Source organism: Daphnia magna, linkage group LG6, assembly GCF_020631705.1.
Source record: "Daphnia magna isolate NIES linkage group LG6, ASM2063170v1.1, whole genome shotgun sequence".
Taxonomy (NCBI): Eukaryota; Metazoa; Arthropoda; class Branchiopoda; order Diplostraca; family Daphniidae; genus Daphnia; species Daphnia magna.
The window spans coordinates 672,483-694,946 of NC_059187.1; the positions used below are offsets into that span (position 1 = coordinate 672,483).

Sequence of the window (22,464 nt, forward strand, 5' to 3'; positions counted from 1 at the left end):
AAATATTTAACAGTATCCATAATTTCGTACATCTTAGCGTATGCTGTTTTCACAGCGACAGAAGCAGGAGCAAAAATGAGCCGTGGGCAAGTTGCACTAAGCCATGGTTTAGTCCGTCAGTAGCTCCGTCAGTTTAGCAACCCTTCAGTTGGCCCTGGGGCTTAGGCCACTGGCATGCGGCAAAAAATCGTGGGAAAAACAATTGTTGCCCTTTTTTTTTGCTCAACAATTGTTTAACCTCTTTATTTTTATTTTTATTTTTTTATTTTTTTGTCATATATTAGTAAATGTTTCATTCATGCAAATAAAAAAATAAAAATAAATGCTGCTAACTGTTCCTATTCTATCCGCCAGATGGCTTTTTATTTAAAATTGATATTACCGCCAAAATGGTAAAGACGTAAAGTTTCATGAAATGTCGACTGGAGGACGAGTGTGAATGTTACATCGCTGAAAATATTCTATTATTGTTATGGGGGAATTTAAAATCCACCACGCCGTCAGCGAGTTAATTGATTCTTTGGGGTAAGTATTTCTTTCAAACATCAACTCAGAGAAAATACCTGTCACTAAGTGGAACCATTTAATGCATCCTTGCAGGCTTACAGATTTGGTTGCACCTGAAAAGTTTGTGAAAAACTTAGTAACATCTCCTTCCCAAGTGCAAATATCAAACACGAGAGAAATCGTCCAGTCTTTAGCTGCCGTGAGCTCAAATCCGGCTGAAATAATCAGCAAATATGAAGAGCTTCGAGACAAAAAGTATATTTGGCTTTGTTTGTTTTAGTAACTTAAACTTATGGTTTTCGTTGATTTCTGTTTTTAGTTATGCTGAGCTGGATCCATTTGTCTTGATACTCTCAAAAATGAAAGAGTCAAAGACCGTGATTCGTTCAGTTAGGGCTGGTTTGCCAAAAGAATCAGCAAAAAACTATTGTACCAGCACCGATAGCAACCAAGGATCTGGTATGTCAGTTTTAATTGCTCTTTAGGGTGTAAGTAATTTTCTGAGCTTGAATTTAGGTCCATCAACATCTACACCAATAGTGGTTGGGGGTGTGAAATTAAAAGAATTGAAAAGCAGGTTGCAAACTGCAAGTGAAGGCTCCGTAGGTCATCCAGTTATAGAACTAGCAGAAAAGAGATGCACAACCAAGGAAATCATTCAAAAGAATCCTAAATGGTTTCTCTCCAGACCTTTCCTGTCTTGGGACTATCCCGTCGCTGGGTTATTAGATTCCCAGTTACTACAAATAGCTCCTTTGGGGAATGTGCCTGTAGGAGATCAAGAAAGAATTCTTCTAGAGGAGCTTTTATACGTCCTTAGTGGGTTTGATGGAGACTACATACGGGCACTCCCCTTGTCATCAAATATCGACGAGAGAAAATTCGAAATTGATGAAAGTAATACTATTCCTTTCTTTAAATTTCCTTCATGAATCTCTTTATATTATTTTTAGGTGTTGACGATTCCTTAAAGGAAATGGTTCGACGATTTTTTCCTATCTTAGCCTCTTATTCAATAATTGAGCGCTTTTACGAAAGCCGTTCTGGATTTGATTTCGGAATGGTAAATGATGCCCTGGCATCGGCAATTGGCAATTTAGTTCATGAATATCGAATATTTGTCTGTCAATTGGAAAGCTTACTGCTTAAGTCAGAGTTAAGTCTACAAAAAGCTTGGTACCTTCTTCAGCCCAATGTTGCAACATTACATCAGTTGCATCATGTGACATTGTCTTTGATGAGAGCTAAAGCTCAAGGTGGCCAAGTATTGTCTGTATTACATCAACAGACAATGGAAGCCATGGGGAATGATAAGCAACAGAAACTTTTGCTTTCCCTCACTCGTTCTGCAGCCCAACCTTATTGGGAGATTTTACAGAAATGGATCTACCAAGGTTCAGTTGAAGACCCATACCTAGAATTTATGGTTGAAGACCATCAAGTAGTTTCAATGGACAAGCTGTCCCCAACAGCGTACAGCGATGACTATTGGGAGAAACGTTATACATTACGGCGCGATCGAGTACCCTCGTTTCTCCTCCCGCTTACTGACCAAATACTTCGCACAGGAAAATATCTCAACGTCATCAAACAGTGTGGTAATATGCAATTTCTTCTTGCAATACTTTTTAAAAAATTACTTTGTCTCTTTACATTATTCATAGGAATGAAAGTTAAACCACCAAAAGTTGATGATTTGTGTTATACCCTCGATGGATCCGGCTACAAAGAAGCAATTGAAAAGGCTTACAGCTACGCCTCAGAGACCTTGTTGCATGTTCTCATGCAGGATTATGATCTTCTCGGTCGGCTCAAGTAATAAGTTATAACTGCTCTATTCAACTGTACGACTTTAATCAACAGTCGTAGTACGATCTGGAATCGTCCTGTGCTCCTGTCATTTCCAGTACTTATGCTTGGCACGTTTCGTAGGTCCGTGAAATATTACTTTTTCCTGAACGCGGGAGATTTTATCCTGCACTTCCTCTCGCTGTGTGGAGCAGAATTGGTAAAGAACGTTGACGATGTAATGCCAAGCAGATTGGAATCATTGCTTGAATTGGCACTTCGGACTTCGACAGCCAATGCTGATCCTTTCAAAGACGACCTCGGTCTTGAATTACTCTCCTACGACCTGACTACCCAGATGGTTCGCATTCTTTCTATACAAACCCATGAAGAACGCGGTAATTCCATTGCTAATTTTCTATTTCATGAGACTAATTTTTTTTTTTTTCTATACGTATGTTTTATTTTCGTCTTCATATGTAGTGGAAGGAAACCACTCAATGGATCATGTACGGTTGACCGGATTGGAAGCCTTCTCCTTTATGTATCGTGTCCGGTGGCCCGTTTCACTTGTATTCACAACCAAAGTCATGGCGTGCTATCAGATGATTTTCCGTCACCTTTTTCTGACTAAATATGTGGAAAATCTCCTGGGGCGGTAAGGTCTTTTTCCTGCAATCGAATAATTTTGTAAATTAATGAATCGCCAAAATCAATCGAAAAAAAAAACTCAACAGGTATATTATTAAATTCTTGTAGGGTTTGGATTTCCCACAAAATTGTGCGCAACTACTCCTTCCCGACTAGCCTGTGGTACAACAATGCATTCGCTCTTCGACATCGCATGCTGCATTTCATTCAAAATTTGCTGTATTACATTACAGTTGAAGTTCTTGAGCCCTCCTGGCAAGTTTTTGTTGAAAAAATCAGAAAAGTGGACAACGTAGATCAGGTATGCTTCTATTATTTTACGCTGAGAAGAAATTCTAAAGTACAGCATATTTCAGGTCATCTCAACTCATATGGAACTTCTGAACATCTGCATGAAAGAGTCTATGTTAACAGACCCTGCTCTTCTGCAAACAGCAACCAAGCTGATTAAACTCTGTGAAGCATTTGCTCATTTTATTCTTGTGAATGGCTAATTATTTTTTATTTATTTATTTATTATTTAATTTTTGTGGCGTAAAATACTTATTTATTTTTTGCTGGCTTTTTATTCATAGAAAATGCATCGCCATGCTAAAGAAGCTGAAATGGGATTGAGCAGCCTTGCAAATGTAACGTCTCTGAGTGAAGTGCTTCTTATTTCTCCTGGGGACGTATTCCTTCCAGTATGTTTATTGTTCTACGAAGAAAAGACTGTTATCTTAATAGTATTTCTGTCATAGGAAAACAGTGATACATTCGACCAAAACGTTGCACGCATGGAGTTACAATTTACCACGCTGCTCGCCGACTTATTGCACAGGATTGCCGAAATGGGCCATGAAAGCTATGATTCTCATATGTTAACCTTATTGAACCGGTAAATCATTAGCCACAATTTGCGATCGCAGGAATCTTTACTTGTTTAATTTATAAATTAATTTTTAATATTTATACATGGCTGATAGGTTGGATTTTAACAACTATTATACAGAGAAGGTGATTCAGTTCACCTTGAAATCGAACCAAACGGATGAGACAATTTCCGGATAGGGTATACCAGAGATAAAGCTTCTTTCTTCCCTGATGCATAGCTTGTTTACAAGCGATGAGTTCTCATGAGATCAATAAAATTCCCAGGTATTCTACTAAAACATGAAATTTAAACATTATTGCGTGAAAGTTTTCGGAACATTATTTCAAAGCTTCCATTTAAAATCTAACATGTTTACGCTATTGTGGACTCACGATATATGTTAACATAAATTGAACACGGGCGGCAAACTAAATATCAGTCATAGAGAGCTTCCACAATAAAACTAACGGCAAATGATGCTGGCCGGCTGATACCTGGCCATTTTCGCCCTGTTCCGCTCATCCGCTGTTCACTGTTGCCATTTTTCGGCGCCTGGAAAACTTGGAAATTTGGCGTTAGTGTTGGGGATTTGTTTGGCAGACGAATTCGCCAATCAAGAAGAATAGTAAGAATTTTAGATTTCTGAGTTTCAGATACAGGTAGAGAGACTACAGGAGTGAACTAGAGTTTAAGAGGAATAAAGACTCATAGAATTTGATAAAAACCCGGGGGTTTTGAGTTGACAATTTCTCCATTTCGTGCAATATGGCGTTTCTAAGTTCCAAAGTATGCTAAATTTGTTATATTGCTTACGATTCTTTGAAAAGATTTGGACTGCTAATTACATCGAACATGTATTTCTGCTACAAATATAATAGGTTGTTCAATGCAGTAAACGATTTTATGCTTCATCTGCAAATCTTAATGATGTAGTCATTCTTGGAGCAGCTCGAACTCCTATGGGAGGCTTCAGAGGTGGTCTGAAGAGCATACCAGCTCCCAGGTTGGGTGCAATTGCCATTCAAGCTGCAGTGGAAAAAGCTGGCATTGCCAAGGAAGAAATTCAAGAAGTTTATATGGGAAATGTGTGCCAGGCTGGTGAAGGGTGATTCATTAGTATTGTAATTGAAATGAAAAAAAATATATATATTATTTGTGTTGTAATGTATCATTTATAGCCAAGCTCCTTGCAGACAAGCAACCCTGTTTGCTGGATTATCCAAAACCACACCAACAACTACAATCAATAAAGTCTGTGCTTCAGGAATGAAAGCTATTATGCTAGCTGCTCAAAATATTCAAACAGGACAGCAAAGTGTGATGGTGGCTGGTGGAATGGAATCTCTTTCAAATGTACCTTTTTTTCTCCCTAGAGGTGAAGTTCCCTATGGAGGAGTTAAACTCATAGTAAGTATTTAAAACACATGTCACAGAGCCTTGGCTACCCACAAAATGAAGTTACAAACCCGAAATTAATAGGATGGCGTATCATTTGATGGGCTGACAGATGTTTATAATAAAATTCATATGGGCAACTGTGCTGAAAATACCGCACAGAAAATGTCAATTTCTCGCCAAGATCAGGATGCCTACGCTCTTCGGAGTTATCGACTGAGTGCTGATGCATACAAAAATAATATAATGCAGAAAGAAATAATCGAAGTTCGTATTCCGCAAAAGAAAGGTGAGATACAGTATGTAAATTAGGATGACTACATGCCTTGGTTCACATTATTTAACTCGAAAGGTAAACCGGATTTGGTGGTGTCTGAGGATGAGGAGTACAAGCGCGTCGATTATGAAAGATTCTCTAAGCTGCCGACCGCGTTTCTCGTTAGTGCACCAACTTTGCTTTCGTCCGTTTACATAAATTCTACATGGATACGGTTTGTTTTCTTTTCTAGAAGGAAAACGGTACTCTTACTGCTGGTAATTCGTCGGTATTGAGTGACGGTGCAGCAGCATGCGTACTCGCAAGCGCCCAAGCGGCAGATCGCCTGGGATCCAAGCCCCTCGCCAGAATTGTTAGCTTTTCTGACGCTGCAACTGACCCTATTGATTTCCCTATTGCTCCTGGTTTTGCTATACCAATAGCTTTGAAACGCGCTGGGGTAGGCCTTTTTTCAGACAGAGCTTTTAAATTCTTATTCTTTCGTACTAACCGATGTTATTTTTCATGGTAGATTCGAAAAGAAGACATAGCCCAGTGGGAGATAAATGAAGCTTTTAGCGTGGTAGTATTGGCTAACATAAAAATGTTGGATATCGATCCCGAAAGAGTTAACATACATGGAGGAGCAGTGAGCTTGGGCCATCCTATTGGGTAAGGACCAAAGAAGTTGTGTGCTTTTCTCATTGTTAATTGGACGAATGTGTCGTTCACAGTATGTCCGGATGCCGGATCGTAAACCACTTAGTGTACAGTTTGAAGGCTGGGGAGTATGGTGTTGCAAGCATTTGCAATGGAGGTGGTGGTGCATCAACAATAGTGATCCAGAAATTGTAAGTTGAACTGTTAACCGTAAACCGTAAAGATTACATTTAATAGTTGAAAGTGTTATATTATGCTTTTACGTGCTGTCGTCTCTAAAAAATACATCTGATGGCCATGCGGGTTGCAGATTTCATGTAGTTAAACACCAGTTTATTCTTTAATTGCATTGTTCCAGGGCGACACATGCGCCTGGACGACTACCGGTGCTTACACTATTCACGAAAGATGAGTGCCCGCTCTGTGATGACGCTAAAATGGTTCTTATGAAATCAAGTCTATGGAATCGATTTATTTTTCATGAAGTGGATATCCGACGTCCAGAAAACCGAAGATGGTTTGGAATGTATCGCTATGAAATTCCCGTTTTTCATTTAAATGAAAAGTTTTTGATGAAACACCGTGTAGATTTAAAACTATTGGAAGATGAACTGAATGCCGCAGAATTGTAATTTTCAATCTGGTTCAAGCAAAATTAAGTTACCGATATTTTTTTTTAAACTGATATCATAATAAAGACTACATTATAAAATATTAATGGATCTAAACGACCCTATAAGTAGAATTTCCAATATCAATTCAAAGCCATTAAAAAGGTTGAAACGACACTGCTAGGTTGCTGTTTAGGAGGTCTATGGTCTTACTTAATACTTGGTGATACCTTTTGCATCTGTCATCTGTATCCACTCGGTTTCGTTGTCGCTGGAGTGCTCCTAACTTGTATTAGGATTCTGTTATTTAAAGTAAGATTCGTCCCAGAAATTAATTCAAAATATTTACTATTAACTGCTGCTTGTCATTCTTTCAGTAAAAGGTCATAATACTATTATGCAGGTGTTGTAATTAAGCTATCCATCAAGCTCTCTACTAGTGAAATGCAATACTATTTGCTCAATTGGTTATTTTTATTTTTATTTTACAGGAAAAAAAACTTGAAGTGAAACTTTTGAAAACTGGTTTGCAGTAATAACTGCCTATTTACCAATGTCAGGATCAGGGACAGGACAAACTCACAAATTTCGCTACAAAAATGCAGCCCTTGATTCACAGGAACTCAGGCGCAGGAGAGAGGAGGAAGGAGTTCAGCTGCGTAAGCAAAAGAGAGAAGAACAGCTGTTCAAACGAAGGAATGTAGTTAATGGTTAGTGTTTTAAATTAAAATTGAGATACTCTTTTATTGCTACAATCACCAATGAGCTCTGTTTTATTAATACTTTATTATCTTTTCTAATTGCATTTTTTTAGCTGGAAATCTTCAAGATGAAGAAATTACTAGTTCTTTGCAAGAAGATCTGATGAATGTTGCTGCCCACCAGGGCAGCATTACACAAGAAATGTGCCAAGCACTGTACAATCCAGATATAAATGTACAGTTATCAGCAACCCAGAAATTCCGAAAAATTTTATCACGAGAGCCTAATCCTCCTATTGACGAAGTGATTCAATGTGGAATTGTCCCTCGATTCGTGGAATTTCTTGCCAACAATAGCAACTACACCTTGCAATTTGAAGCAGCGTGGGTTTTGACTAATATTGCCTCCGGTACTTCTACTCAGACCCGTTGTGTAATTGAAGCTGGTGCCGTCCCGATCTTCATAGATTTGCTTGGTTCCCAGTACGAAGATGTCCAGGAACAAGCAGTTTGGGCTCTTGGTAATATTGCTGGGGATTCTCCAGAGTGCCGCGATTTTGAAATTGATGCCGGCATCCTTCCCTCATTACTGCAGTAAATACTAAACAAACAAAAAATTGAATTCTTTGATGGATTGTTACCTACCAGGTTCCGTTTTCAAACAGGCTATTGAGTAAATCCAGTCGATTGTCGATGATTCGAAATGGGGTATGGGCCTTATCAAACTTGTGCCGTGGTAAAAATCCTCCGCCAAATTTCTCGAAGGTAAAGTTTAACATATGTTTTTGCGCAACTTTAATTAACCTTGATGTTGATGCCATTGTTTATATAGGTTTCACCATGTCTTCCCGTCCTCGCTCGTTTACTGTTTCACGCGGATCCGGATGTTTTAGCTGATGCATGTTGGGCTCTTTCCTACTTATCTGATGGACCAAATGACAAGATTCAAGCCGTCATTGACGCTGGTGTTTGTCGGCGCCTAGTTGAACTGCTCATGTAGAGTTAACGTCATTATTCGTTAAACGGCAGCGTTAAAAAAGTTTACATTTAACTAGGCATACAACGCCGAGCGTAGTACAAGGCGCGTTGCGAGCTGTTGGGAATATCGTGACTGGTGATGACGTCCAAACTCAGGTGGTATTGAATTGTTCGGTTATGCATTGTCTGCTGCACCTTTTGACTTCACCAAAAGAATCGATTCGCAAGGAAGCATGCTGGACTATTTCAAACATTACGGCGGGTAATCGGCAACAGATACAGGTAGCATTCTTTTATTTATTATTTTTCCTGTTATTGCTTACTTCTTAACCAGCTATATTGACGTTGTAGGCCGTTATAGACGCAAACATCTTCCCTGTTCTGATCGATATACTTGGCAAAGCAGAGTTCAAAACTCGAAAGGAAGCCGCTTGGGCTATCACAAACGCAACATCGGGTGGCACTGCGGAGCAAATTCGTTTCCTTGTTAATTTGGTATGCACGTCGATTTGCTTTTGCCTTGCTTACATAACTTCTGTAACATGTAATTGTCTTTTACATCGTAGGGATGCATTCACCCCTTATGTGAGTTACTTACCGTAATGGATGCCAAAATCATCCAGGTTGCTCTAAGTGGACTGGAAAATATACTTCGACTTGGTCAGCAGGAAGCTCAGACTCGTTCTGGACCTAATGCTTATGCCATTTTAATCGAAGAATGTTACGGCAAGTGCTTAAATAATTTGAAAAATTTTTTTATGCAGTAATTCGTAAATCTTGTCATTTCTAGATCATTCCTGTTAATTTTTTTCTTTGCAGGGCTGGATAAAATTGAGTTTTTACAATCCCACGAAAACATGGAAATTTACCAAAAAGCTTTCGATATCATTGAAACTTACTTTGGTTCGGAAGAAGAAGATACGAAGTTGGCGCCGTCTGTGGATGCACAGGGCCAACAGTTCAACTTCAATCCTGATCAACAGCAACCGCCTACTCAGGGCTTTGAATTCTGAACCTGTATTTGCAAAGATTTAGGAGCAGGGGATGGGAAGAGAAAGGTAGTCTGCTGCAAGAGTGATTCTCTGCATTTCTTCACTTTTTATGAAACATGGAATTGATAATTATATTTAGAAGTGATTGATTTCTTTGAAGAAGCTGACCCTTGTCTTTGTTTGTAACACCTTTCTCATATTTTCAATAAGGTTACATTATATTCTCCAAAGGATCTAAAGCTCTTCCTTTGCTTGTCACGAAATTGACCCAACAATCTTTTCCTTTTGTTTTCTTCGCGCTATGGATTTGATCAAGAGTATTCAGAAGATTTGCTTGTTTTTCTTCACCTTTCCTCTGTATCATATATGAAAGAAATATGCCTCCGATTTGAAAGAAACGGCATTAAAGGACACAAAATAAAATACCTATATGAATAATTCGATGGTGCGAGGATAGGCGACTCTGTAACATACCGCATATGCAAATCGACAAATAAAGTTGAGGTAGTGATACTGAATACAAAGTGCTTTTGATCAGACTACCATACACTATTTGGATTTTCCAAATTAGCAACGAAAGAAAAGAAATTTATAACCTAAATAATATCTCATCTAAAAGGCAGGGAAAAAAAAATACGAATTTACAGACCAAGTAAAGTGCTTTAAAAATTTATTGAGATTGTAAAGTTTTGCTTGGATGGGTCTGCTTGTTCTAAATGTGCCATTAATTTGGTTTATTATTTTTTTTTCTAGGTGGAAAGTTTGTAAATAAAAATCTTAAACACTACATTTTTAATAGGCCCTACTATCGAAAGAAACTAGTACGCTATTTGAACAAGCGATCGATTTTTTCCGCAGCTATTACAGAGAGAGAATAATTCAGGTATTACAACATTTTCTTGTCTAAACAATCAAAATTTAAAAAATATTAGATAACAAACAGCGAACGCAGTGTGTGGAAAGAAATTGTTGAAATGTGCCAACTACCGAGTTGGAAGTTGCCCTGGCACTATGATAGGAGGTCTGGTGCCACTGCCACTAGTGGTCATAGCTGACCAAGCCCTTCTTCGAACGGTATATCCTGTTTAGACTACAGCTTGCTTAGCTGTCAAAATCCGAGAAAAAATTGGGACATTCTGTCAATGTTCGGAGGGCAGTTGACAAATAAACTTGTGGGGAGGAATGCATTAGTAGAGTGCAGCTATAACAACGTATTCTTTGAGATACGTTTTCGAGGTTTTTTCACATTCTAAATGTCACAAAAATGGAAAATATCGAGAAAAACGTGATACTTCTCTTGAATGGTAAAGATACGGAAGAGCCTCAAGATTTCTGTGATTTCACTCTTGAAGATCAAAATGAAGCTGCCAGTAAGTTTTCTTTATACTGATTAGTTAATTTCAGATAGGTGTTAATAAACAGTAAAAGTGAACTAATAAGTTCAAACAAACAATTAGCGCAATGTGAGATCTAGTGATAAACATATTAAAACTATGTGTTAAACTTTTTCAATTAATATTTTTTTAGTTTCAAAAGGTCTAGCACCTTCTGCACCTCCAGACTTTGTTCCCATCCTGAAGCAATCTGTGTGCTATGTTGTGATGGCTGTTATCATCAACGAAAAAAATGAAATACTAATGATGCAAGAAGCTAAAAGTTCATGTGCTGGGCAGTGGTACCTTCCTGCTGGTAGAGTAGAACCAAATGAAAGTATAATGGTAAGAAAACCTAAATTTTAATAAATACAAAACCTAGATAAAAATGATGTAGTTTTTAACACTTTGGCTACAGGATGCATTTAAGCGAGAAGTCTTAGAAGAAACTGGTTTGACGGCTGAACCCTCAACCTTGTTAATGGTGGAATCAGGTATTATTGCTTTACAAAAACAATGATTTTAGTCATATGGAGGAATGTTCATGTTGTGTGTTTTTGCAGCTGCTGGATCCTGGTACAGATTTGTTCTTGCTGGAAATGTAACAGGTGGCTCAATTAAACAACCCTCACAAGCAGATTCTGAGTCTTTGCAAGCCAAATGGGTTCAGAATTTAGCTGACCTAACCCTAAGAGCAGGGGATATCTTATCTATTGTTGAACATGCGAGATCCTTTAAAATCCAACTTGATACCCATCAAGCGTTCCACCCTTCCCTCCTCCCTACTCCGCGGTCATACACAAAGTTATTTTTAAGATTGATCATTTGTGCCCGAAGAAAGACAAAGTAAAGAGCTTTTAATTTTTTCCTGTGTCTGCATACTTAATAGCCAATTTTTGTCCATCTAGTAACAAGGTACATGTTCTAGTTTCGGAAAAGACGGCAGCGCATCTGCCAGTATGCGAAATTCATCCTGGACGAAGTTTACACGCAATCCTTAAGAAATTTATGACGGTATTTTAGTGAATCCAAGTTTATATTTCTTATTGAAAACTAAGATAAACCTAACATTCATTTTTATCGTAGGAAATGTTTGGTGCCGACTTACCCTCGCACAGGCCACATGGAGTCTTAGCTTTGGGTCATAATTGCCAGCCAGCCCCAAAAATTACGGATGGATTGTGTCTTACTTTGTTAGTGTCCGTGCGACTTCCTTTGGAAGAGGTGGGATTAATTGATAAATATTCATGGTTTCAAGTGAATTTGGAAGTGGCTGGTAACTTGTTATCGAGAATGGGGAGATTCCGTACTGTTCCTCTCAACGTCGTTCGGTAAGCAGTCGGTAAGTTGGTTCATCTCAACTTGTTGAAATCTACCAACCCCCAGCCGGCCTAATATTTGAATGCCACGTTCAGCTATAAGGTAGCTTACAAAATTTTATTTGTCGATTTTGGCAGGACTTCAGAATCTGATGCCTGAATCTACTTCAAGATCTTCCAATATTTGTTACTGTATTGGCACACTAACCATAGAGATAAGAAGAATAATGCAATATTTTGAATATATTTATTAAATTGTTATCGGCGAAACATATGTTAATGTTAGTTATCATTATTCCGTCCATTGGCATACCCACATTCTGTGTGTTTTTATTCCATGTAGTATGATTTACATTTACTGATGAATGTGAAAATACACCATTTGTTATCTTCCTTCTAATTGTTTGTCTCTTACAATAACTGATTCATCAAACTTAATCATGTATGTTGTTCCTTTGTGCCAGTGAGCTGTGACTTTTGCAGGCTGAAATGAAATAAACAATAATAAAAGTTTCTACTTTAAGGAATTGAGGAATACTCACAAAGTTGCTAGTATTCAAGATTCCTTCAATGATACCAGCACTAAAAGCAGCACAGTTGAGGTTTCCTTTATCCTTGGGGACAGAAATAAATCTGTTCACTAACGATTCTTTTTCAATAAGATAGTAAGTATGATCATCATCATTGGCATGTTCAAGTTTATCTGCTTCTTTCCCGAACAATGACTAGTAAAAACACTGTTAGTAGGAACAGCTAATGCATACCATATTCTTAAATTTTCATAATATTTTTCTCTGGATTGGTTACCTTCCACACAGTTGACTTTATGAAAATCAAAATTTGGAGAAGTTTAATCTCTCTTTTTCCATTTTTTTCTCTGACAATAAGTAAATCAAGCATACGAATTCCAACTTGCTGCCCAAACTCAGAAAGCCTGCAAATTTTATACCAAGAAAATATTATACGAAATCAATGGCGACATCAGTTCAAAGTTATAGAATCTCACTTACTTGGCCTGTAGCTCAGGTACAGTGGATACCCTGTTTTGGCAATATTGCACGATTTCTGAGAATAATAGAGCAAATCCATTCAAACTAACTTCGTTCTTTCCTTTACTGATAGAGCGATCAAGAATGGTAGTTTTCAGTTTCAGGGATGACATATTTTTTTACTATAACAAATTAATGGAAATCTACAGTATCTTCCAAACAATGTCGACCATTTCAACAACAATCTGTGCTTAACACCATCTGTCATTCTATGAGAGAACTGAACAATTTCCCGATAGGGATTCTATCAAAACTCGCATTTCCCAACCCCCTGATACAGGCACCCCTACCCTTCTACAACGACCGGTGGATCGACCGACACTTTTTCTGAGACTTTACCCCAGAGATGGCGCTGATGGCGCGGCGATTTCAGGGGTGTCCGCACTAATCTTTCGTTCGTTTTTTTTTTTAGATGCTGTGCCGCTGAGATTGGTCTCCGTTTGTAGAGGAAATAACGCAGCAGCTCCCGGTCGAATCCCCGTTTTTATCGGCTGAACGACGAAGGAGTGTGGAGCAGTTTAGTCAGCCAACTCGAGTCGATTTCAGGGTCTCGTACGTATCCTTTATACGTTTTCTTTTTTTAGATGCTGCGTCGCAAAACTTTACGTCGTGTTGTAGAGGAGATAACGCGGAGATTAACGAAGGGGTCCTGTCAATTATCGGCTCAACAATAAAGGAATGCGGAGCAATCTAAGAGCGACTCGACATTTCTGGAGATTTTTTTTCAGAGAGATGGCGCGTCGGTCATGAAGATAGGGAAAAATCAGGCCGCGAAGTTATTTTTCAAGGCGAGGCTTTGTGCGTCGCCCGGCAACGTACAGGTTTTTTCACAGGCCGTGTGAGCTCCATTGTTTCGATTATGGTCGTCTACTAGGGGCCCTCACTCCGTTCAGGAAGTTCCCGATAGGGTACGGCCTGGTCGCCAATTCGCCATAATATCTCGGAAACCGTTTGCTCTTCGGGCAAAACAGACTCCGTATACATGTCCTATGAGGCGTGCGCTGATCATCAACGCCTTCATCCCGCCTTCCCACTTTTGTCAAAATCGGCCAAAAATGACATCTCTTGAAATTCTCCAAAAATCTGACGGTATAATCGAACTTGAACGCTGATTTCGATTTAGTCATTGGTTTTCTCTTTAGACTAGCCGTTTAAAAAATTAACGAAAACAGTTCTGTTAGCGCACCAACTTCATTTATGGTTTTTAACATGTAAATGAAAAACTATAAGACCAATAGAAAAATAAACCTGATTTCCGTGATTTTCATTCAATTCTGAATCTAAATCATGTATTTTAAGCCAAATTTGAAATTTGGCCAAAAATGAAAAAGTGGGAAGGGTAATAGCCTTTTCACTTTTGTCAAAATCGGCCAAAAATGACATCTCTTGAAATTCTCCAAAAATCAGACGGCATAATCGAAATTGAACGCTGATTTCGATTTAGTCATTGGTTTTCTCTTTAGACTAGCCGTTTAAAAAATTAACGAAAACAGTTCTGTTAGCGCACCAACTTCATTTATGGTTTTTAACATGTAAATGAAAAACTATAAGACCAATAGAAAAATAAACCTGATTTCCGTGATTTTCATTCAATTCTGAATCTAAATCATGTATTTTAAGCCAAATTTGAAATTTGGCCAAAAATGAAAAAGTGGGAAGGGTATAGCCTTTCCACTTTTGTCAAAATCGGCCAAAAATGACATCTCTTGAAATTCTCCAAAAATCAGACGGCATAATCGAAATTGAACGCTGATTTCGATTTAGTCATTGGTTTTCTCTTTAGACTAGCCGTTTAAAAAATTAACGAAAACAGTTCTGTTAGCGCACCAACTTCATTTATGGTTTTTAACATGTAAATGAAAAACTATAAGACCAATAGAAAAATAAACCTGATTTCCGTGATTTTCATTCAATTCTGAATCTAAATCATGTATTTTAAGCCAAATTTGAAATTTGGCCAAAAATGAAAAAATGGGAAGGGTATAGCCTTTCCACTTTTGTCAAAATCGGCAAAAAATGACATCTCTTGAAATTCTCCAAAAATCAGACGGCATAATCGAAATTGAACGCTGATTTCGATTTAGTCATTGGTTTTCTCTTTAGACTAGCCGTTAAAAAAATTAACGAAAACAGTTCTGTTAGCGCACCAACTTCATTTATGGTTTTTAACATGTAAATAAAAAACTATAAGACCAATAGAAAAATAAACCTGATTTCCGTGATTTTCATTCAATTCTGAATCTAAATCATGTATTTTAAGCCAAATTTGAAATTTGGCCAAAAATGAAAAAGTGGGAAGGGTATAGCCTTTCCACTTTTGTCAAAATCGGCCAAAAATGACATCTCTTGAAATTCTCCAAAAATCAGACGGCATAATCGAACTTGAACGCTGATTTCGATTTAGTCATTGGTTTTCTCTTTAGACTAGCCGTTTAAAAAATTAACGAAAACAGTTCTGTTAGCGCACCAACTTCATTTATGGTTTTTAACATGTAAATGAAAAACTATAAGACCAATAGAAAAATAAACCTGATTTCCGTGATTTTCATTCAATTCTGAATCTAAATCATGTATTTTAAGCCAAATTTGAAATTTGGCCAAAAATGAAAAAATGGGAAGGGTATAGCCTTTCCACTTTTGTCAAAATCGGCAAAAAATGACATCTCTTGAAATTCTCCAAAAATCAGACGGCATAATCGAAATTGAACGCTGATTTCGATTTAGTCATTGGTTTTCTCTTTAGACTAGCCGTTTAAAAAATTAACGAAAACAGTTCTGTTAGCGCACCAACTTCATTTATGGTTTTTAACATGTAAATAAAAAACTATAAGACCAATAGAAAAATAAACCTGATTTCCGTGATTTTCATTCAATTCTGAATCTAAATCATGTATTTTACAAATTTGAAATTTGGCCAAAAATGAAAAAGTGGGAAGGGTATAGCCTTTCCACTTTTGTCAAAATCGGCCAAAAATGACATCTCTTGAAATTCTCCAAAAATCAGACGGCATAATCGAACTTGAACGCTGATTTCGATTTAGTCATTGGTTTTCTCTTTAGACTAGCCGTTTAAAAAATTAACGAAAACAGTTCTGTTAGCGCACCAACTTCATTTATGGTTTTAACATGTAAAATGTAAATGAAAAACTATAAGACCAATAGAAAAATAAACCTGATTTCCGTGATTTTCATTCAATTCTGAATCTAAATCATGTATTTTAAAGCCAATTTAAAATTCCAAAAATGAAAAGGGGGGGGGGAGCGGGAAGGGTATACCTTTCCACTTTTGTCAAAATCGGCCAAAAATGACATCTCTTGAAATTCTCCAAAAATCAGACGGCATAATCGAAATTGAACGCTGATTTCGATTTAGTCATTGGTTTTCTCTTTAGACTAGCCGTTTAAAAAATTAACGAAAACAGTTCTGTTAGCGCACCAACTTCATTTATGGTTTTTAACATGTAAATAAAAAACTATAAGACCAATAGAAAAATAAACCTGATTTCCGTGATTTTCATTCAATTCTGAATCTAAATCATGTATTTTAAGCCAAATTTGAAATTTGGCCAAAAATGAAAAAGTGGGAAGGGTATAGCCTTTCCACTTTTGTCAAAATCGGCCAAAAATGACATCTCTTGAAATTCTCCAAAAATCAGACGGCATAATCGAACTTGAACGCTGATTTCGATTTAGTCATTGGTTTTCTCTTTAGACTAGCCGTTTAAAAAATTAACGAAAACAGTTCTGTTAGCGCACCAACTTCATTTATGGTTTTTAATATGTAAATGAAAAACTATAAGACCAATAGAAAAATAAACCTTATTTCCGTGATTTTCATTCAATTCTGAATCTAAATCATGTATTTTAAGCCAAATTTGAAATTTGGCCAAAAATGAAAAAGTGGGAAGGGTATATGCCTTTCCACTTTTGTCAAAATCGGCAAAAAATGACATCTCTTGAAATTCCTCAAAAATCAGACGGCATAACGAAATTGAACGCTGATTTCGATTTAGTCATTGGTTTTCTCTTTAGACTAGCCGTTTAAAAAATTAACGAAAACAGTTCTGTTAGCGCACCAACTTCATTTATGGTTTTTAACATGTAAATAAAAAACTATAAGACCAATAGAAAAAAAAACCTGATTTCCGTGATTTTCATTCAATTCTGAATCTAAATCATGTATTTTAAGCCAAATTTGAAATTTGGCCAAAAATGAAAAAGTGGGAAGGGTATAGCCTTTCCACTTTTGTCAAAATCGGCCAAAAATGACATCTCTTGAAATTCTCCAAAAATCAGACGGCATAATCGAACTTGAACGCTGATTTCGATTTAGTCATTGGTTTTCTCTTTAGACTAGCCGTTTAAAAAATTAACGAAAACAGTTCTGTTAGCGCACCAACTTCATTTATGGTTTTTAACATGTAAATGAAAAACTATAAGACCAATAGAAAAATAAACCTTATTTCCGTGATTTTCATTCAATTCTGAATCTAAATCATGTATTTTAAGCCAAATTTGAAATTTGGCCAAAAATGAAAAAGTGGGAAGGGTATATGCCTTTCCACTTTTGTCAAAATCGGCAAAAAATGACATCTCTTGAAATTCCTCAAAAATCAGACGGCATAACGAAATTGAACGCTGATTTCGATTTAGTCATTGGTTTTCTCTTTAGACTAGCCGTTTAAAAAATTAACGAAAACAGTTCTGTTAGCGCACCAACTTCATTTATGGTTTTTAACATGTAAATAAAAAACTATAAGACCAATAGAAAAAAAAACCTGATTTCCGTGATTTTCATTCAATTCTGAATCTAAATCATGTATTTTAAGCCAAATTTGAAATTTGGCCAAAAATGAAAAAGTGGGAAGGGTATAGCCTTTTCACTTTTGTCAAAATCGGCCAAAAATGACATCTCTTGAAATTCTCCAAAAATCAGACGGCATAATCGAACTTGAACGCTGATTTCGATTTAGTCATTGGTTTTCTCTTTAGACTAGCCGTTTAAAAAATTAACGAAAACAGTTCTGTTAGCGCACCAACTTCATTTATGGTTTTTAACATGTAAATAAAAAACTATAAGACCAATAGAAAAATAAACCTGATTTCCGTGATTTTCATTCAATTCTGAATCTAAATCATGTATTTTAAGCCAAATTTGAAATTTGGCCAAAAATGAAAAAGTGGGAAGGGTATAGCCTTTCCACTTTTGTCAAAATCGGCCAAAAATGACATCTCTTGAAATTCTCCAAAAATCAGACGGCATAATCGAACTTGAACGCTGATTTCGATTTAGTCATTGGTTTTCTCTTTAGACTAGCCGTTTAAAAAATTAACGAAAACAGTTCTGTTAGCGCACCAACTTCATTTATGGTTTTTAACATGTAAATGAAAAACTATAAGACCAATAAAAAAAAACCTGATTTCCGTGATTTTCATTCAATTCTGAATCTAAATCATGTATTTTAAGCCAAATTTGAAATTTGGCCAAAAATGAAAAAGTGGGAAGGGTATAGCCTTTCCACTTTTGTCAAAATTGGCCAAAAATGACATCTCTTGAAATTCTCCAAAAATCAGACGGCATAATCGAACTTGAACGCTGATTTCGATTTAGTCATTGGTTTTCTCTTTAGACTAGCCGTTTAAAAAATTAACGAAAACAGTTCTGTTAGCGCACCAACTTCATTTATGGTTTTTAACATGTAAATGAAAAACTATAAGACCAATAGAAAAAAAAACCTGATTTCCGTGATTTTCATTCAATTCTGAATCTAAATCATGTATTTTAAGCCAAATTTGAAATTTGGCCAAAAATGAAAAAGTGGGAAGGGTATAGCCTTTCCACTTTTGTCAAAATCGGCCAAAAATGACATCTCTTGAAATTCTCCAAAAATCAGACGGCATAATCGAACTTGAACGCTGATTTCGATTTAGTCATTGGTTTTCTCTTTAGACTAGCCGTTTAAAAAATTAACGAAAACAGTTCTGTTAGCGCACCAACTTCATTTATGGTTTTTAACATGTAAATAAAAAACTATAAGACCAATAGAAAAATAAACCTGATTTCCGTGATTTTCATTCAATTCTGAATCTAAATCATGTATTTTAAGCCAAATTTGAAATTTGGCCAAAAATGAAAAAGTGGGAAGGGTATAGCCTTTCCACTTTTGTCAAAATCGGCCAAAAATGACATCTCTTGAAATTCTCCAAAAACCAGACGGCATAATCGAACTTGAACGCTGATTTCGATTTAGTCATAGTCATTGGTGGTTTCTCTTTTAGACTAGCCGTTTAAAAAATTAACGAAAACAGTTCTGTTAGCGCACCAACTTCATTTATGGTTTTTAACATGTAAATGAAAAACTATAAGACCAATAGAAAAAAAACCTGATTTCCGTGATTTTCATTCAATTCTGAATCTAAATCATGTATTTTAAGCCAAATTTGAAATTTGGCCAAAAATGAAAAAGTGGGAAGGGTATAGCCTTTCCACTTTTGTCAAAATCGGCCAAAAATGACATCTCTTGAAATTCTCCAAAAATCAGACGGCATAATCGAACTTGAACGCTGATTTCGATTTAGTCATTGGTTTTCTCTTTAGACTAGCCGTTTAAAAAATTAACGAAAACAGTTCTGTTAGCGCACCAACTTCATTTATGGTTTTTAACATGTAAATAAAAAACTTTAAGACCAATAGAAAAATAAACCTGATTTCCGTGATTTTCATTCAATTCTGAATCTAAATCATGTATTTTAAGCCAAATTTGAAATTTGGCCAAAAATGAAAAAGTGGGAAGGGTATAGCCTTTCCACTTTTGTCAAAATCGGCCAAAAATGACATCTCTTGAAATTCTCCAAAAATCAGACGGCATAATCGAACTTGAACGCTTATTTCGATTTAGTCATTGGTTTTCTCTTTAGACTAGCCGTTAAAAAAATTAACGAAAACAGTTCTGTTAGCGCACCAACTTCATTTATGGTTTTTAACATGTAAATGAAAAACTATAAGACCAATAGAAAAATAAACCTGATTTCCGAGATTTTCATTCAATTCTGAATCTAAATCATGTATTTTAAGCCAAATTTGAAATTTGGCCAAAAATGAAAAAGTGGGAAGGGTATATGCCTTTCCACTTTTGTCAAAATCGGCAAAAAATGACATCTCTTGAAATTCCTCAAAAATCAGACGGCATAATCGAAATTGAACGCTGATTTCGATTTAGTCATTGGTTTTCTCTTTAGACTAGCCGTTTAAAAAATTAACGAAAACAGTTCTGTTAGCGCACCAACTTCATTTATGGTTTTTAACATGTAAATAAAAAACTATAAGACCAATAGAAAAATAAACCTGATTTCCGTGATTTTCATTCAATTCTGAATCTAAATCATGTATTTTAAGCCAAATTTGAAATTTGGCCAAAAATGAAAAAGTGGGAAGGGTATAGCCTTTCCACTTTTGTCAAAATCGGCCAAAAATGACATCTCTTGAAATTCTCCAAAAATCAGACGGCATAATCGAACTTGAACGCTGATTTCGATTTAGTCATTGGTTTTCTCTTTAGACTAGCCGTTTAAAAAATTAACGAAAACAGTTCTGTTAGCGCACCAACTTCATTTATGGTTTTTAACATGTAAATGAAAAACTATAAGACCAATAGAAAAATAAACCTGATTTCCGTGATTTTCATTCAATTCTGAATCTAAATCATGTATTTTAAGCCAATTTTGAAATTTGGCCAAAAATGAAAAAGTGGGAAGGGTATAGCCTTTCCACTTTTGTCAAAATCGGCCAAAAATGACATCTCTTGAAATTCTCCAAAAATCTGACGGTATAATCGAACTTGAACGCTGATTTCGATTTAGTCATTGGTTTTCTCTTTAGACTAGCCGTTTAAAAAATTAACGAAAACAGTTCTGTTAGCGCACCAACTTCATTTATGGTTTTTAACATGTAAATAAAAAATTATAAGACCAATAGAAAAATAAACCTGATTTCCGTGATTTCCATTCAATTCTGAATCTAAATCATGTATTTTAAGCCAAATTTGAAATTTGGCCAAAAATGAAAAAGTGGGAAGGGTATAGCCTTTCCACTTTTGTCAAAATCGGCCAAAAATGACATCTCTTGAAATTCTCCAAAAATCTGACGGTATAATCGAACTTGAACGCTGATTTCGATTTAGTTATTGGTTTTCTCTTTAGACTAGCCGTTTAAAAAATTAACGAAAACAGTTCTGTTAGCGCACCAACTTCATTTATGGTTTTTAACATGTAAATAAAAAACTATAAGACCAATAGAAAAATAAACCTGATTTCCGTGATTTTCATTCAATTCTGAATCTAAATCATGTATTTTAAGCCAAATTTGAAATTTGGCCAAAAATGAAAAAGTGGGAAGGGTATAGCCTTTCCACTTTTGTCAAAATCGGCCAAAAATGACCTCTCTTGAAATTCTCCAAAAATCAGACGGCATAATCGAAATTGAACGCTGATTTCGATTTAGTCATTGGTTTTCTCTTTAGACTAGCCGTTTAAAAAATTAACGAAAACAGTTCTGTTAGCGCACCAACTTCATTTATGGTTTTTAACATGTAAATAAAAAACTATAAGACCAATAGAAAAATAAACCTGATTTCCGTGATTTTCATTCAATTCTGAATCTAAATCATGTATTTTAAGCCAAATTTGAAATTTGGCCAAAAATGAAAAAGTGGGAAGGGTATAGCCTTTCCACTTTTGTCAAAATCGGCCAAAAATGACATCTCTTGAAATTCTCCAAAAATCTGACGGTATAATCGAACTTGAACGCTGATTTCGATTTAGTCATTGGTTTTCTCTTTAGACTAGCCGTTTAAAAAATTAACGAAAACAGTTCTGTTAGCGCACCAACTTCATTTATGGTTTTTAACATGTAAATAAAAAACTATAAGACCAATAGAAAAATAAACCTGATTTCCGTGATTTTCATTCAATTCTGAATCTAAATCATTTATTTTAAGCCAAATTTGAAATTTGGCCAAAAATGAAAAAGTGGGAAGGGTATAGCCTTTCCACTTTTGTCAAAATCGGCCAAAAATGACATCTCTTGAAATTCTCCAAAAATCAGACGGCATAATCGAACTTGAACGCTGATTTCGATTTAGTCATTGGTTTTCTCTTTAGACTAGCCGTTAAAAAAATTAACGAAAACAGTTCTGTTAGCGCACCAACTTCATTTATGGTTTTTAACATGTAAATAAAAAACTAAAAGACCAATAGAAAAATAAACCTGATTTCCGTGATTTTCATTCAATTCTGAATCTAAATCATGTATTTTAAGCCAAATTTGAAATTT

General features: G+C 36.1%; 5 protein-coding genes across 10 annotated transcripts; 4 read left to right on the top strand and 1 right to left on the bottom strand.

Annotated features, from left to right (window-relative positions):
• Positions 1–363: 363 nt before the first annotated feature.
• LOC116924790 (gamma-tubulin complex component 2) lies at positions 364–4,097 on the top strand. Its single transcript, XM_032931335.2, has 13 exons — positions 364–525; positions 601–762; positions 827–966; positions 1,024–1,404; positions 1,461–2,105; positions 2,172–2,322; positions 2,440–2,693; positions 2,779–2,953; positions 3,055–3,247; positions 3,303–3,428; positions 3,522–3,629; positions 3,687–3,823; positions 3,912–4,097. The coding sequence occupies exons 1-13, from the start codon at positions 473–475 to the stop codon at positions 3,994–3,996; spliced, it is 2,610 nt and encodes an 869-aa protein (XP_032787226.1). The 5' UTR covers positions 364–472; the 3' UTR covers positions 3,997–4,097.
• Positions 4,098–4,381: 284 nt separating this feature from the next.
• Positions 4,382–7,034, top strand: LOC116924792 (acetyl-CoA acetyltransferase B, mitochondrial). Its single transcript, XM_032931338.2, has 9 exons — positions 4,382–4,585; positions 4,678–4,904; positions 4,978–5,206; positions 5,279–5,483; positions 5,547–5,632; positions 5,704–5,910; positions 5,983–6,122; positions 6,185–6,301; positions 6,469–7,034. Exons 1-9 carry the CDS (start codon positions 4,565–4,567, stop codon positions 6,740–6,742), a joined length of 1,506 nt encoding a protein of 501 aa, XP_032787229.1. The 5' UTR covers positions 4,382–4,564; the 3' UTR covers positions 6,743–7,034.
• On the top strand, positions 6,897–9,910 carry LOC116924791 (importin subunit alpha-7). Of its 3 annotated transcripts, XM_032931337.2 has the most exons (10): positions 6,897–7,033; positions 7,213–7,431; positions 7,536–8,016; positions 8,088–8,187; positions 8,255–8,418; positions 8,478–8,682; positions 8,752–8,895; positions 8,967–9,126; positions 9,220–9,458; positions 9,603–9,910. In XM_032931337.2, the coding sequence occupies exons 2-9, from the start codon at positions 7,275–7,277 to the stop codon at positions 9,411–9,413; spliced, it is 1,605 nt and encodes a 534-aa protein (XP_032787228.1). In that variant the 5' UTR covers positions 6,897–7,033; positions 7,213–7,274; the 3' UTR covers positions 9,414–9,458; positions 9,603–9,910. The 3 variants fall into 3 exon arrangements, with proteins under 3 accessions (XP_032787228.1, XP_032787227.1, XP_045031239.1); XM_032931336.2 differs by having other exon boundaries at positions 9,220–9,910; XM_045175304.1 differs by lacking the exon at positions 6,897–7,033 and adding an exon at positions 7,106–7,124 and having other exon boundaries at positions 9,220–9,910.
• A 504-nt stretch (positions 9,911–10,414) lies between these two features.
• LOC116924793 (8-oxo-dGDP phosphatase NUDT18) lies at positions 10,415–12,484 on the top strand. Of its 4 annotated transcripts, none has more exons than XM_032931341.2 (7): positions 10,415–10,762; positions 10,920–11,110; positions 11,184–11,259; positions 11,329–11,611; positions 11,674–11,779; positions 11,852–12,107; positions 12,223–12,484. In XM_032931341.2, exons 1-6 carry the CDS (start codon positions 10,657–10,659, stop codon positions 12,098–12,100), a joined length of 1,011 nt encoding a protein of 336 aa, XP_032787232.2. In that variant the 5' UTR covers positions 10,415–10,656; the 3' UTR covers positions 12,101–12,107; positions 12,223–12,484. The 4 variants fall into 4 exon arrangements, with proteins under 4 accessions (XP_032787232.2, XP_032787233.2, XP_032787231.2 ...); XM_032931342.2 differs by having other exon boundaries at positions 12,231–12,484; XM_032931340.2 differs by having other exon boundaries at positions 11,852–12,096; positions 12,231–12,484.
• LOC116924795 (trafficking protein particle complex subunit 5) lies at positions 12,318–13,360 on the bottom strand. Its single transcript, XM_045175305.1, has 4 exons — positions 13,095–13,360; positions 12,892–13,018; positions 12,627–12,809; positions 12,318–12,568 (listed from the first exon to the last, which is right to left on the bottom strand). The coding sequence occupies exons 1-4, from the start codon at positions 13,244–13,246 to the stop codon at positions 12,470–12,472; spliced, it is 561 nt and encodes a 186-aa protein (XP_045031240.1). The 5' UTR covers positions 13,247–13,360; the 3' UTR covers positions 12,318–12,469.
• Between the last annotated feature and the right edge of the window lie 9,104 nt (positions 13,361–22,464).